Source organism: Heterodontus francisci, chromosome 1 (assembly GCF_036365525.1).
Source record: "Heterodontus francisci isolate sHetFra1 chromosome 1, sHetFra1.hap1, whole genome shotgun sequence".
Taxonomy (NCBI): domain Eukaryota; kingdom Metazoa; phylum Chordata; class Chondrichthyes; order Heterodontiformes; family Heterodontidae; genus Heterodontus; species Heterodontus francisci.
The window spans coordinates 132316386-132331150 of record NC_090371.1 but is presented as its reverse complement, the minus strand read 5'-3'; the positions used below and the strand labels follow the sequence as shown (position 1 = coordinate 132331150).

At 43.9% G+C, this 14765-nt stretch overlaps 1 protein-coding gene across 6 annotated transcripts in view; it reads right to left on the bottom strand.

Annotated features, from left to right (window-relative positions):
• LOC137384696 (BTB/POZ domain-containing protein KCTD8-like) overlaps window positions 1-14765 on the bottom strand; it is a 352009-nt gene that overhangs the window by 300142 nt on the left and 37102 nt on the right. For 3 of the 6 annotated variants that reach the window (XM_068059031.1, XM_068059202.1, XM_068059366.1), the window contains exon 2: window positions 13281-13295. The exons of 2 other annotated variants lie outside the window; for them this stretch is intronic. In XM_068059031.1, the coding sequence (XP_067915132.1) occupies window positions 13281-13295 (15 nt within the window). Of the gene's footprint in view, window positions 1-4668; window positions 4685-13280; window positions 13296-14765 lie in introns of all 6 variants that reach the window. One more of the 6 variants, XM_068059458.1, reaches the window with a different exon arrangement.

The window sequence follows — 14765 nt, the reverse complement described above, 5'->3', positions numbered from 1 at the left end:
CCAACAATAGTACTGAAGACCTGTGCTCCAGAACCTGCCGTGTCCCTAGCCAAGCTGTTCCAGTACAGCTACAACACTGGCATCTACCCTGCAATGTGGAAAATTGCCCAGGTATGTCCTGTACACAAAAAGCAGGACAAGTCCAACCCGGGCAATTACCACCCCATCAGCCTACTCTCAATCATCATTAAAGTGATGGAAGGTGTCATCAACAGTGCCATCAAGCGGCACTTGCTTCGCAATAACCTGCTCAGTGATGCTCAGTTTGGGTTCTGCCAGGGCCACTCAGCTCCTGACCTCATTACAGCCTTGGTTCAAACATGGACAAAAGAGCTGAACTCAAGAGGTGAGGTGAGAGTGACTGCCCTTGACATCAAGGCAGCATTTGACCGAGTATGGCATCAAGGAGCCCTCGCAAAACTGAGGTCAATCGGAATCAGGGGGAAAATCCTCCGCTGGCTGGAGTCATACCTAGCACAAAGGAAGATGGTTGTGGTTGTTGGAGGTTAGTCATCTCAGCTCCAGGATATCAATGCAGGAGTTCCTCAGGGTAGTGTCCTAGGCCCAACCATCTTCAGCTGCTTCATCAATGACCTTCCTTCAATCATAAGGTCAGAAGTGGGGATGTTCGCTATTGATTGCACAATGTTCAGCACCATTCGTGACTCCTCAGATATTGAAGCAGTCCGTGTTGAAATGCAGCAAGACCTGGACAATATCTAGGCTTGGGCTGATAAGTGGCAAGTAACATTCGCGCCACACAAGTGCCAGGTAATGACCATCTCCAACAAGAGAGAATCTAACCATCTCCCCTTGACATTCAATGGCATTACCATCGCTGAATCCCCCACTATCAACATCCTAGGGGTTACCAGTGACCAGAAACTGAACTGGAGTAGCCATATAAATACCGTGGCTACAAGAGCAGGTCAGAGGCTAGGAATCCTGAGGCGAGTAACTCACCTCCTGACTCCCCAAAGCCTGTCCACCATCTACAAGGCACAAGTCAGGAGTGTGATGGAATACTCTCCACTTGCCTGGATGGGTGCAGCTCCAACAACACTCAAGAAGCTCAACACTATCCCGGACAAAGCAGCCCGCTTCATTGGCACCCCTGACACCGCCTTAAACATTCACTCCCTCCACCATTGATCTGCGAACTTACTGATCATGCCTCCTAAAGTCACGTCTAAATCATTAATATACACTACAAACAGCAAGGCTCCCAGCACCGATCCTTGCAGTACAAAGGCTTCCAATCGCAAAAACAACCCTCAACTATCACCCTCTGACTCCTGCCACGAAGCCAATTTTGGATCCAATTTTCCAAATTGCTCTGGATCCCATGGGCTCTCACTGTCTTGATCAATCTCCCATGCAGGACCTTATCAAAAGCCTTACTGATGTCCATGTAGACTAAATCAGCTGCTTTACCCGCATTGACACATCTAGTCACCTCCTCGAAAAATTCAATTAAATTTGTTACACGTGATCTCCCCCTGACAAAGCCATGCTGACTATTCTTGATTAACTCCTGCCTCTCCAAGTGGAGATTAATCCTGTCCCACAGAATTTTTTCCAATATTTTCCCTACCACTGATGTTAGACGTACTGGCCTATAATTACCTGGTTTATCCAAACTACAGTTCTTGAATAATGGTACCACATTCGCTGTCCTCCAGTCCTCTGCTGTGCCCAGAGAGGCTGTGAAAATTTGTGTCAGAGCCCCTGCTATCTCATCCCTTGCCTCTCATAGTCGCCTGGGATATATCTCATCTGGGCCTGGGGATTTATCCATTTTTAAGCCCACTAAAATAGCTAATACCTCCTCCCTTTCAATGCTAATTTGTGCAAGTATATCACAACCCCCCTCCCTGATCTCTACACCTACATTGTCCTTCTCCATCGTGAACACAGATGAAAAATAATCATTTAAAACCTCACCTACATCTTCCGACTCCACACACAGATTGCCACTTTGGTCCCCAATGGGCCCTACTCTTTTCCTCGTCATCCTCTTGCCCTTAATATACTTATAAAACACCTTGGGATTTTCCTTTATCTTGCTCGCCAGTGTTTTTTCATGTCCCCTCTTCGCTCTCCTCATTACTTTTTTAAGTACACCCCCTACACTCTCTGTACTCCTCTAGGGCCTCCACTATTTTCAGCCCTCTGAATCTGCCATAAGCCTCCTTTTTTTTCCTTATCCAATCCTCTATATCCTTTGGCATCCAGGGTTCCCTAAACTTGTTGGTCCTACCCTTCACCTTTACGGAACATGTTAGCCCTGAACTCTCACTATTTCCTTTTTGAATGATTCCCACTGGTCTGATGTAGACTTTCCTACAAGTAGCTGCTTCCGGTCCACTTTGGCCAGATCCTGCTTTATCATATTGAAATCAGTCTTCCCCCAATTCAGTATCTTTATTTCCGGTCCATCTTTGTCCTGTTCCATAACTACCTTAAATCTTACAGAGTTATGGTCACTATCCTCGAAATGCTCCCACAAAGACATTTCTACCACTTGTCCGGCTTCATTCCCTAAGGTTAGGTCCAGTACCGCCCCTTCTCTCATAGGACTTTCTATGTGCTGTCTCAAAATGCTCTCCTGTATGCACTTTAAGAATTCTGCCCCCTTTAAGCCTCTTGCACTAAAACTATCCCAGCTAATATCGGGGACGTTGAAATCCTCTACTATTATTACCCTATTATTTTTACACCTCTCTGAGATTTGCCTACATATCTGCTCCTCTATCTCTCCCTGACTGTTTGGAGGCCTGCAGTACACTCCCAGCAAAGTGATTACCCCTTTTGTTTTTAAGTTCTACCCATATGGCCTCATTTGAGGAACCTTCTAAGATATCATCCCTCCTTACTGCAGTAATTGACATCTTGATCAATAGGGCAATGCCACCTCCACTTTTACATCCCCCCCAACCCCGCACTCCCCACCCCACCTCCCAACCCCTGTCATGCCTGAAGATTCTATACCCTGGAATATTGAGCTGCCAGTCCTGCCCTTCCCTCAACCATGTCTCTGTGATAGCAATAATATCATATTCCCATGTGTTAGTGAATGCCCTCAATTCAACTGCCTTACTTGTAAGACTCCTTGCATTAAAATAGACACAATCCAGCCTTGCGTTATTCGTTTAAGGCTTGAGGATGGCAAAATGAAGACTCTATTAGCCTGGGGACTGCAAGTACAGCTTTCAATCTCAGATAAGATATTGTCAGGTGAGAGTTTGCCTCAGAATCGGGAACTCAATTAAAGAATAAATGGGCAGCCAAATGAAAAATGCTGTGTTACTCAGCTGTGAGATGGATGGAAGTGGCAAGATCTGAAGAAGCTCAGGTGACAGATTCAAAAGCAAACAGAGTCTGCTGATTATATTTGTTTTATTTCTCATCACTTTCACCTTTGATCTGTTGTTAATCACTGTAAAAGGTAAAGTGATGGCTCTCCTACACTGTGTGGTACCGTAGGATTATATTTCGAAGAATACGAAGCTGTCTTTATAGTGCAACTTCAGTGCCAGTATCACACTGAGAATTTTGATGTATTGATTCTAAAAGACAGTACTAGGCCACCGACATGGGCTGGTATCTAACAAAAGCATTTCCAAGAAATAGCCTTCATTCATTTTTGCTCTTCACCCACAGTCCCATTACCGCCCTATCAGCCTACTCTCAATCATCAGTAAAGTGATGGAAGGTGCCATCAACAGTGCCATCAAGCGGCACTTGCTTAGCAATAACCTGCTCAGTGACGCTCAGTTTGGGTTCTGCCAGGGCCACTCAGCTCCTGACCTCATTGCAGCCTTGGTTCAAACATGGACAAAAGAGCTGAACTCAAGAGGTGAAGTGAGAGTGTCTGCCCTTGACATCAAGGCAGCATTTGACCGAGTATGGCATCAAGGAGCCCTAGCAAAACTGAGGTCAATGGGAATCAGGGGGAAAACCCTCCGCCGGCTGGAGTCATACCTAGCACAAAGGAAGGTGGTTGTTGGAGGTCAGTCATCTGAGCTCCAGGATATCACTGCAGGAGTTCCTCAGGGTAGTGTCCTAGGCCCAACCATCTTTAGCTGCTTCATCAATGACCTTCCTTCAATCATAAGGTCAGAAGTGGGGATGTTCGCTGATGATTGCACAATGTTCAGCACCATTCGTGACTCCTCAGATACTGAAGCAGTCCGTGTAGAAATGCACAATATCCAAGCTTGGGCTGATAAGTGCCAAGTAACATTTGCGCCACACAAGTGCCAGGCAATGACCATCTCCAACAAGAGAGAATCTAACCATCTCCCTTTGACATTCAACGGCAATGGATTCAATGGCTGAATCCCCCACTATCAACATCCTAGGGGCTACCATTGACCAGAAACTGAACTGGAGTAGTCATATAAATACCGTGGCTACAAGAGCAGGTCAGAGGCTAGGAATCCTGAGGCGAGTAACTCACCTCCTGACACCCCAAAGCCTGTCCTCCATCTACAAGGCACAAGTCAGGAGTGTGATGGAATACTCTCCACTTGCCTGGATGGGTGCAGCTCCAACAACACTCAAGAAGCTCGACACCATCCAGGACAAAGCAGTTCGCTTGATTGGCACACCATCTACAAACATTCACTGCCTCCACCACCGACACACAGTAGCAGCAGTGTGTACTATCTACAAGATGCTCCTTAGACAGCACCTTCCAAATCCGCGACCTCTACCAACTAGAAGGACAAGGGCAGCAAATACCACCACCTGCAAGTTCCCCTCCAAGTCACACACCATCCTGACTTGGAACTGTTTCACCGTTCCTTCACTGTCGCTAGGTCAAAATCCTGGAACTCCCTTCCTAACAGCACTGTGGGTCTACCTACCCCAAATGGACTGCAGCGGTAGTCACCATCACCTTCTCAAGGGCAATTAGGGATGGGCAATAAATGCTGGCATAGTCAGTGTCGCCCACATCCCATGAATGAATAAAAAAAAGTCATAGGAATACTGCTGCTGCAGAGTTATGTCTTACAATGCACCCGATTTCAAACAAAACTCTAGCAATACAAATGATTGCCTTTCAATTCAACTGGCTGAATGTCACATAAGTTCTTATCAATCAGTAGAACTAACGCACAATTGGAAGCCAGTAAATAGGGTTTTTTTGCATTTAAGTGCACATGATGAGCTCCAGATTCTCCACTTCACAGCACTTTGGATAGGCAGTGTGACTGCTACTTCATGATTACATCACTATAGAAATATTATCAGCACAGCATCCGTTATTGTTAAAATATTCTGCTGTCAATTCTATTTCCAAATTTGTTTATCATGAAAACTGCACTGAATTAGTTGTCACACTTTCATCTTTGATATTGTTAGACATGATTGCAGAAAGAATCTTGCATGCTGTTTTTAATGTTTCTTGCAAAAAGATTTTAGAAGAATCACAAGCTCTTTTTCTGTGAACGGAAACCTTATACTACAGCATTTTCACAGTTCAGTTACATTATTTTGTACCATGTGAGATGGTGTAATTACTTCCACAGACAAATATGTCATAGAAGTTAAGGGTTACAGTTGCTGTGGCATGTGGAAGGAAGATCGTCATTGTAAAGCTGCTCAGGGAAAGAAATTTAGAGCACAGCAGAGTAAAAACCAGAGCTAAAAGAATCATAACTATGAATTAAGTTAAATAATAAAGTTGGTGAGGAGGAAATGAAGGAAGGAAAGTCACAGTTTCAAAGAAATGAGCACAGCGCAGAAGCAGCACATGTACTGGGACCAAAGAAAGATGGATTGAAAAGGAAGATGCTTGTTGGCTTTTGTTTACTTTCTTGGATGTGTAGTGGTTATTTTATTGGTTGGTTTGCCCTTGGTGTGTCCTGTTACAGGCTGTGAACAGTGTACTGCATAGGAACCTGTTGGCGATATCAGTCCCGTGAAAAAGTGGTGGTACAGTGATGTTATCATGCTTATCCAGAGATCACAAGGTATTTTTTTAAATATATTTTTGAGTTCATTGTGTTAAAGGAGATCAGTGCTGGAGTATGCAACATATTTCGAATTATAGTACCCAATATCAATAATGAGCACTCCACAGTAGGTATAGTATAACAGGAAACATGTAAAGCTTCCTCCACTCAGCCCAACAATGTGTCTTAAGCCCGACATCAAAAGCATATCCCTTTCTGGACCAGCCTGTGTTTTTTAACTTCTCACTCCAGCCAACTTTCGTGTATCTGTCCTGACCACAAGCCTATCTTCAGCTTCCCTAACACATTTCTCCTGCTCCAGTTCGAGCCCTCAGAGAGGGGTGAGTATCATTCCTTTGGTTTGGACTAGATTTGAGCTAATACCGATGGTGGAAAGACTGCATTGGCTTACTCCATCATCAAAGCATTATTGCTATTTTTTTTTAACTTAATAAATAACATGTACCATAAAATAAAGAACTCACGGCATTGGATTATAGAACCCACTTCCCTTACACTACAAAGTGAAACTCAAGCCTCCATTGCTCACCCAGGCCCAAAGGTTCTTAATGTAGTCCTGGAATGCTAGTTGGGCACAGGAGCAACCGTGGTAGGAATTATGACAGGATCTTTGAACGCCAGGTCTGTACTCAGAATCCTTCCCACCTCCCAATTCACACAGTTTCCTGGGGAAGGTAAAAAAAATTAATCATGCGCTAAGAGACACTTGAGCCTGGATTGTGAGTATCCATGGTTGTTGATCTTGAGGCCATCTTTGCTGAGGATGCTCAATCCTTTCCCAATGTTTATGTGATTTCAGAAGGCGTTACTGGGTGACAATTAAAAATGGGCCTATTATGTGGGTTTTTCCTCATAGCAATTGTAAGCCATATTATTGACCAGTTGAAATGATCTAACTTATCACAGGTGAAAGATTGAACTGGAGCAATGAGTCTTCTGGGTGAAGCCAACTAATTATCCCTTTCCACTCAGTCTCACTTTTGTACTCTATATTGTTTAATTGCAAGACTACTAGTAATATTTTTGCTGCCAAGGCATTTTATTTATAATAGTTAAAATATCTAAACTTAAACTTCAATTACTTATTATTTAATGGGTTACGAAGGTTATGTGCACGCTATTGCCTTGTCATTTGTATAACATCGTACATATAAATATCTCACCCTCCTTAATCAAATCAATTGATGTTGTTGATTTTTATCATTTCCACAGATTATTTCAATCAGTCTAAGTGTTTGTTTTCATTACTTTTTTGCCGAGTTAATAATTTATATCACCATTTTTTGGGGGAAGATCCAGACTTTCTCAGCTTAATGTCCAATAACGGTACAGATAATGGCACCAGGATGAACGCCTGTCAATTTAACCTTCCAGCTAATTGTCCTCAGAGTATATTAAAGTGACACTGCTGCTTTCGATCTGCCCAAAGACAGCTGTCAGGTTGTTGCTGTCATTCAGCAACTTGCAATGACTCATTTTATTTCTACTTGCTGTGACAAAAATATAACTTGTGTGGCTGAACTATTGACATATACATTCATTAATTTATAAAAAGATAAAAGTTTGACCCAATATCTACATTATGAGATTTTTTTTAAATTAATAGATATTTACATTCTCTAAATATACATAATATATAAATAGTAAACAATTTTAACAGTTGGTGATTTTCGATTACCATTGTAGCTAATTCACTACATCAGTGAATTGGTCACAGAGTGTTTAGTCTGCATTTGGCAGCTTCAACAGTCAAGCGTTAAACATCTCACTCTTTATCACTTAGTAGAGAGGCATCAAGAATGGAACAGAGTCCTCTTCATGGATTTATATTTTCATATTTATTCACCACTGTTCTTCATACAATTTCTTGGCCAAGACCTCAATTCCCAAGACTTATTTATATAATTATATAATAACTCCAGCTTTCAATATTTAATAATCTAGGGTTTTTAAATAATCTCATACAGAAGCAAACATCCGAAATTAAGAACATATGATCAAACAGCTTTTTTAGGAATAGTAAAAAACTATTAAGCTCAGGGAAACATCTATTTTTTGAAAGATCAAACCCACTAACCACCATCACACCTTAGCACCCAGCCCTTATTCTCTCGGGACCATTTGTACTGTCCTCTTCAATGCCTTCCCAAACCTTCTTCCATAAATGTACTATCCTTTTGGATGAACAATTTCTGCCTGACTTCCCTTACTGTTAAAGTATATATTTTTGCTGCTGAGCTGAGAATTCCATTTAAGGATGGTGGATGCTGTCACAATGTTGCTGTATTGCAGTATACTTACGGATCTCAGGGAGTTGCTGGTGGTCTGATGCTTATGCATCAATTTTTTAGATCAGGCAAAAATGACATTGACCTAGCACACAGCAAATGTTGGCTTGCATTACCAGTTGAGGTTTCCGGGCAAACCAAATTTTCGAATGAAAATTCCCCCCAACCGCCCAACCTTGACACATGAAAAACTGACCCAAACAGCTGTCCCTGTAGCATACTTGATTGTGAACCATAAAACTGATGGGTTAGAAGCTCTTCAAGTGCTTCAATTCATCATAAAAGAGCAAATTGTGATGGAGACACAATAATCGACTAATTGTTCACGATGACACAGCACTTGGGGACAGCACTGCTACTTTGAATGTTGAAGAGTTGGAGGTGCAACAAAGGAAGGTGGGCCTATATGGGACTGAAGGTCAACCCCCATCAGTAAGAGCAGACATGCAAGCTGTATGCTGGGATGTTGCAGACCAAATAAATGTAAGTCCCTTACACGTGGTTGGAAATGAGGGAGACCTTTGCTGGTATCACGAGGAAGGCGAAAGTAACTGTACTACTTAATTTTACTAGCATTTCTTTTGAGGCATTTTTTTTAAGCTGGTTTAAATATTTGCATGAGGCCAATGCATACCAGTAGCATTACCAAATTACTTTTCTTCTTATATTGCACATTGGAAGATTGGACAGCCAGCAAATCAATCACGCCAGGTTCAGCACCCATTTTTTTGGCCCTAGTCCACTGTCCGCAAGGCTTAGGAAAATGGTCCCTTAAAAGTAGTGTACCAGGGAAATCATACACGTGTACCCCTCATAGAGACATTTTGTCAAATAAAAATGGTAAAAGTTGCTTAATCCCACTTCGCCATCGCAACCCTAGTTCCTTCTGTGTCCTCTCCGGAATAAAACTAACATCAATTCACTTAGAACTGCACTTCCAAAATCCCAACTGTCTAGCTTTTGGCCCTCCATTTACCATGACATTTCTGTGGTGACTGCTTTGCTTAACCACAACCTCATCCTCACCTTTGATTCCCTAGTTTATTTAAACCATTACTATCTCTCACCCTGGCCTTTCTGACTGATATTTCCCTCATCTCTGCTCCCTTAAGTCCAAGGAATGCAGATTTGAATGGATATGGCAGATGACTGGTTTAGCCATTCACTGCCAGAGCTGGCTGGACCACATAGTGCACTATCAGGTCCTGCTCTCATTTGCTAAATCTGCTGACTATTCGAGGATCATCCTGGAATGCAAAGATAAACCCCATCTTCTTATTGCTAATACAAACTGTCTTCTTAAACCCCTCTCCCCTGTGTCCTCACCTCCAACAATAAGTGCAAGAAGCTCATGGACTTCTAAGATTGAGACAATCTGATCAACTGCCACTGCCACTTCCCTCCCTAACACTTGCCCATGGGGCCAAACTTCCTCTAAAGTTCCCCTCTACCCTAGCCCTGAGCTCGCAACATACTCTAGTTTCTCTCATATCTCCCCTAATGCATTCTCCAAGCTTATCTTGTCCATGAGACACACCTCCTGCTCCCTTGATCCTATTTCCACAAAACCTCTGACCACCCAACTTTTCTTCCTGGTCTCCATGTTAGCCAATATTTTTAACAGTTCTCTCAGGTAGAGCATGGCTACCCAACCCGAACCCGACAGGACCCAATGGCCTGTGTCGGGGTCGGGTCGGGTCACTCTTCTGGATCCGGCATTCGAGCTCAGGTCGGTTCGGGCTGGACATAGTGACAGCCAGGATGTCAAGGCGGGAAACGTGCATTTGGACTCCGCACTAGTCTGCAGTGAGCGATTCCATCCAAGGTAGAGCACAACCTCTTCAATAAAGTTAATTATATTCCGGGGGTTGCGTCAGGCTCAGGTCGGGTTTCATTTGCAGACCCAAATAGGCCTTTACTGTCAGGTATTGACCTTCTCTCCTTCGAATCTGCTGCCATTACACATCTCTTCAAAAAAAAAAACACTTGACCCTACCATCTTTGCAAACTACCATTCCATCTAACATCTCCCTTTCCTATAGAAAGTCCTTGAACATGTTGTCACCTCCCAAATCTACACTCATCTTTCCTGGAACTCCATGATTGAATCCCTCCAGTTAGGTTTCCGCCACTTGCCACAGTCTCAAAATGGCTCTTATCAAAGTCACAAATTACATCCTAAAGGTAAACCTGCCCTCCTCAACCTGTCTGCAGCCTTTGACACGGTTGACCACACCATCCTCCTCCAATGCTCTCCACTGGGTGAGACTACATTTGCCTGGTTCCACATTCTTATCTGTCCAATCGTAGCCAGAGTATCACCTGTAATGACTTCTCTTCCCACTCTCACAACATTACCTCTGATGTTCCCAAAGGATCTATCCTTGACACCCTCCTATTTCTCATCTACATCCTGCCCCATAGCAACATCATCCAAAACACACCATCAGTTTTCACATGTAGATGACACCCAGCTCTACCTCACCACCACCTGTCTCAATTCCTCCACTGTTGCTAAATTATCAGACTGCTTGTCCAACATCCAGTACTGGATGAGCAGAAATTTATTTCAATTAAATATTGGGAAGACCGAAGCCATTGGCATTGGTCCCCCTACAAGTTCCATTGCTAGCTAATGACTCCAACCCTCTCCCTGGCAACTATCTGAGGTAGAAGCAGATGGTACGCAAACTTGGTGTAATTTTGACTCTGAGACGAGCTTCCACCCACATATCCATGCCATCACTAAGAGCACCTATTTCCACCTCTGTAACATCACCTGACTTTGCACATGCCTCAGCTCATCTGCTGCTGAAACCCTCGTCCATGCCTGTATTACCTTTAGATTTGACTATTCCAACACACTTCCGACTGACCTCCCACTTTCTACCCTCTGTAAGCTTGAGGTCATCCAAAACTCTTCTGCCCTTGCACTTACTCACACCAAGCCCCATTCACCCATTACCTCTGTGCTCACTGACCTACATTGGCTCTTGGTTAAACAACTCCTCAGTTTTAAAATTCTTATCCCTGTTTTCAAATCCCTCCATGGCCTCAACCCTCCCTATCTCGGTAATCTCCTTCAGCCACACAGTCCTGAGATATCTATACTCTTCTCATTCTGGTCTCTTTATCATCCCCAATTTTAATCGCTCCACCATTGGTGGCCAAGCCTGCAACTGCCTAGGACCTAACATCTGTAATTCCCAGCCTAAACCTCTCTGACACTCTACCTTTCTTTCCTCCTTTAAGACATTCCTTAAAACCTAACTCTTTGATCAAGCTTTTGGCCATCTGCTTTAATATGTGTCAAGTTTTGCTTTATGATGCTCCTGTGAAGTGCTTTAGAATGTTTTGTTACATATAAGGTGCTATATATTAAAAGTCGTTGTTGTAATTAGGAAAGCAAAATATGACATAAGAACATTTTGGATGGTATTAATAAGAAAAGGCATAATATTATTATACCTCAGATTTTATTAATATGAAGTGGTATGAGTGTGTTCTTCTGTTCACTGTTCCCAAAAATAACTACAGCTTAGAATGTTCATAATTTTAGTGGATCAATCTTTAACATATTCCTACACATTCTTCTACCTGCTATTTTAATATGCACATTAACTTGCTTATTTTAATTGGGTTAACACATCTGTTAAAGTAGCAGTCACATGAATGCATTAAACATTCACCCACTGATTTCACCAATAATTAATCCTAGGCTCATATGTTCAACAAACAGAAAAGTGGGGACAGCTGGTATAAGTAACTCACTCATTGCATCATTAATTTTCTTTACAAGTTAGATGTTTATGATGATTTTCTAAAATGTTATACAGATACCAACTTATTAGGGAAATGTTCATACAGTTTTTCAAAAACATCAATAAATCTGAGGTATAAAGACCTTATGTTGTAATGTTATTAATACCTGCTATCAGAATCTTCTTGTGAGCCTAACTGTGATATTTATCTCATGAAAAGGAAATCTGAAAGGATAATGAGGAGGCTGTAAATCTTGGGCTAAAAATTCATCTGCACCCATTTTTGGGTCGAGGTCTAGTTGCACCAGCCGAGGCAGGCAACATAGAAACTTTGTCTGATTGCTGTGTGCAGCTGAGCGCAGTCCATACTGCTGGCTGGCTGCATGCTCAACAGGGGGCCTAACAGCATTTGTTCCAGCTAGCCTCCAGTTCTTAAAGGCAGTCTGCCCCTCTTAAAGGGGAGCTGCACTGGCAAAAATGAAGGTGCTGCTGCTGACTGCTGGTATTGCAATTGGCAGCCAGAAGAAATAAAACAAATGAAGCGCCAGGGAAGAGAGAGGGCACCCAGGCTCGTGAATGCTGCACTGGAGGCCTTAGTGATGGAGATTCATGGGAGGAGAGAGGCATGCTTCTACAGAGGACCAAGAGGCCCTCAAGGAAGCCATGCAAAGGGAATAGGAGAAGGTGGCCAGGGAGGTCATTGCTAAAAGTCTGGCCTGAGGACATAGCTGCAGTGCTGGAGAAAGTTCAATAACCTCACATGGGTGGTCAAGGTCAGTAAATGCATCTTCACATGACATCTCCTATCCACCACACCACCAGCATAAGAGCATTTGAACATAAGTAATAGGAGCAGGAGTAGGCCATTTGGTCCCTCAGGCCAGCTCCGCCATTCAATAAGATCATGCCTGATCTGAGTGTGACCGTAAATCCACTTTCCTGCCTGGCCCGCATAATCCTGGACTCCCTTGCAGATCAAAACTCTGTCTAACTCAACCTTGAATATATTTAATGACCCAGGCTCCACTGCTCTCTGGATTAGAGAATTTCAAAGATTAATGACCCTTTGAGAGCAGAAATTCCTTCTCATCTCCATCTTAAATGGGAGACCTCTTATTCTGAAACTGTGCTCTAGTTCTAGATTCCCCCACGAGGGGGAACATGTCTCACCTCTCATGCTGTTCAATGCACCACACAGCCATCACACAGCTATCAGCAGTTCCTGGAAATCAAGTTTCAGTCCAAACATTCAGATGGTCCACCTCCCCCTCACACACCTACCAATGATGACAACCTCACACCCACTTCTCGTAGCCTCTGTTTATCTCATGCTATTTGGCTATGGCAGGCACATCACCCATATACCAAGCAACACACTCACTAACATTCTGCTCTCTGACAAGAAGATCACACACAACAGAAGAGAGCAGAGTAGAATTAGTAGGGAACAGGCACACCTGTGTCACCTAAACCATACAGAGGAGATGGTGCTCCACATCATGCAGCTGGCTTCAACAGAGCTGGGTACATCCTGCATCACCAAGAACATTGGGCATAAAGCAGGAATATACCATCATCCTCATTCTCAAATCCAACTCACCCTCATGCTGTTATCTGGCATGAAGTGCAAGCTGCTGGTAGTGTGACCATGGCCTTCTTACTTTCAATCCCATCTCCCTTCCCTCACCCCAAGTCTCCTGTTTTGATTTTCTACTTACAAACATCCAAGAACAACCACCTGCGCAGGCCACAGCAGCACCAGGAGGAAGAGCAGATGCAATACCACAGCACTAGTGAAGAAACAACACCACTTGATCCAACACTTGCAGCCACTAGCTCACTGGTACAGCGCAAATTTTAGATGGTAGTGTAGAGTTGGGATCTGCACATGGTGAGCCACTGGGCATGAGTGGACTGAAGCAGTCTAGGGGAAAGGATAGTCTGTGTGCCAGCTCACTGGCGAGTAAAGTCGCAGACGAGCTCTGCTATATGGGACTCAGATGAGGACTTTGATGGGGCAGTGTACAGGAGAACACTGATGACCATACACACTGAGAGGCTCGGTGCATTGGCAGACCAGTCGGACAGCCACTTGTCACTGTCATGGAGCATGGAGGAGTTCGGCTCCAATGTGGCAGAGCCGATCAATCAGAGCTTGGAGCCCATCCTTTCCACTGTGGAAGTGGTGGCAACTCCATAGCTCCACTACTAGACCCAGCCATGATGCAGCGTCATGTGGCGAATGTCTCAGCTTCCACTGCAGCACAGGCAGAAGCCACCCAATATCTCCATGCTATAAATGGAAGCTCTGGCAGAGGTCATGAGATCCATGCTTGGTGCCATGCAGTCTCAGACTATTGCAATCACAGCTGTGGCTTTTGGTACTCAAAGGGGTTTTCAGAGTGTTACAGCAGTCCAACAGTCTATCCTCCAACAGGTTGCTGAAATTGCTGAAGTGCCACCCCGGGGGAGGGCAGTGGTTCTGTGGAGCACAAGCCTGCTCTCCTCTTTCACAGTGACAGCATTCATGCTCTCACCACTGCCTCTCTGCCAGTGCATTTGCTGGTGCCCCTCTGACAGCCAGCCCAGACTGCTGCCACCCATGCAGAGGTGGTACAGTCCGAAGTCGGGCCCTCAAGGCCCAGAGCACCTCAAGGGCATCCCAAAGAGCCATCTTCAGTCTTCCCCACTGAAAGTTACCAGCCTTCCACCAGCCATACTGCAGCCATTGG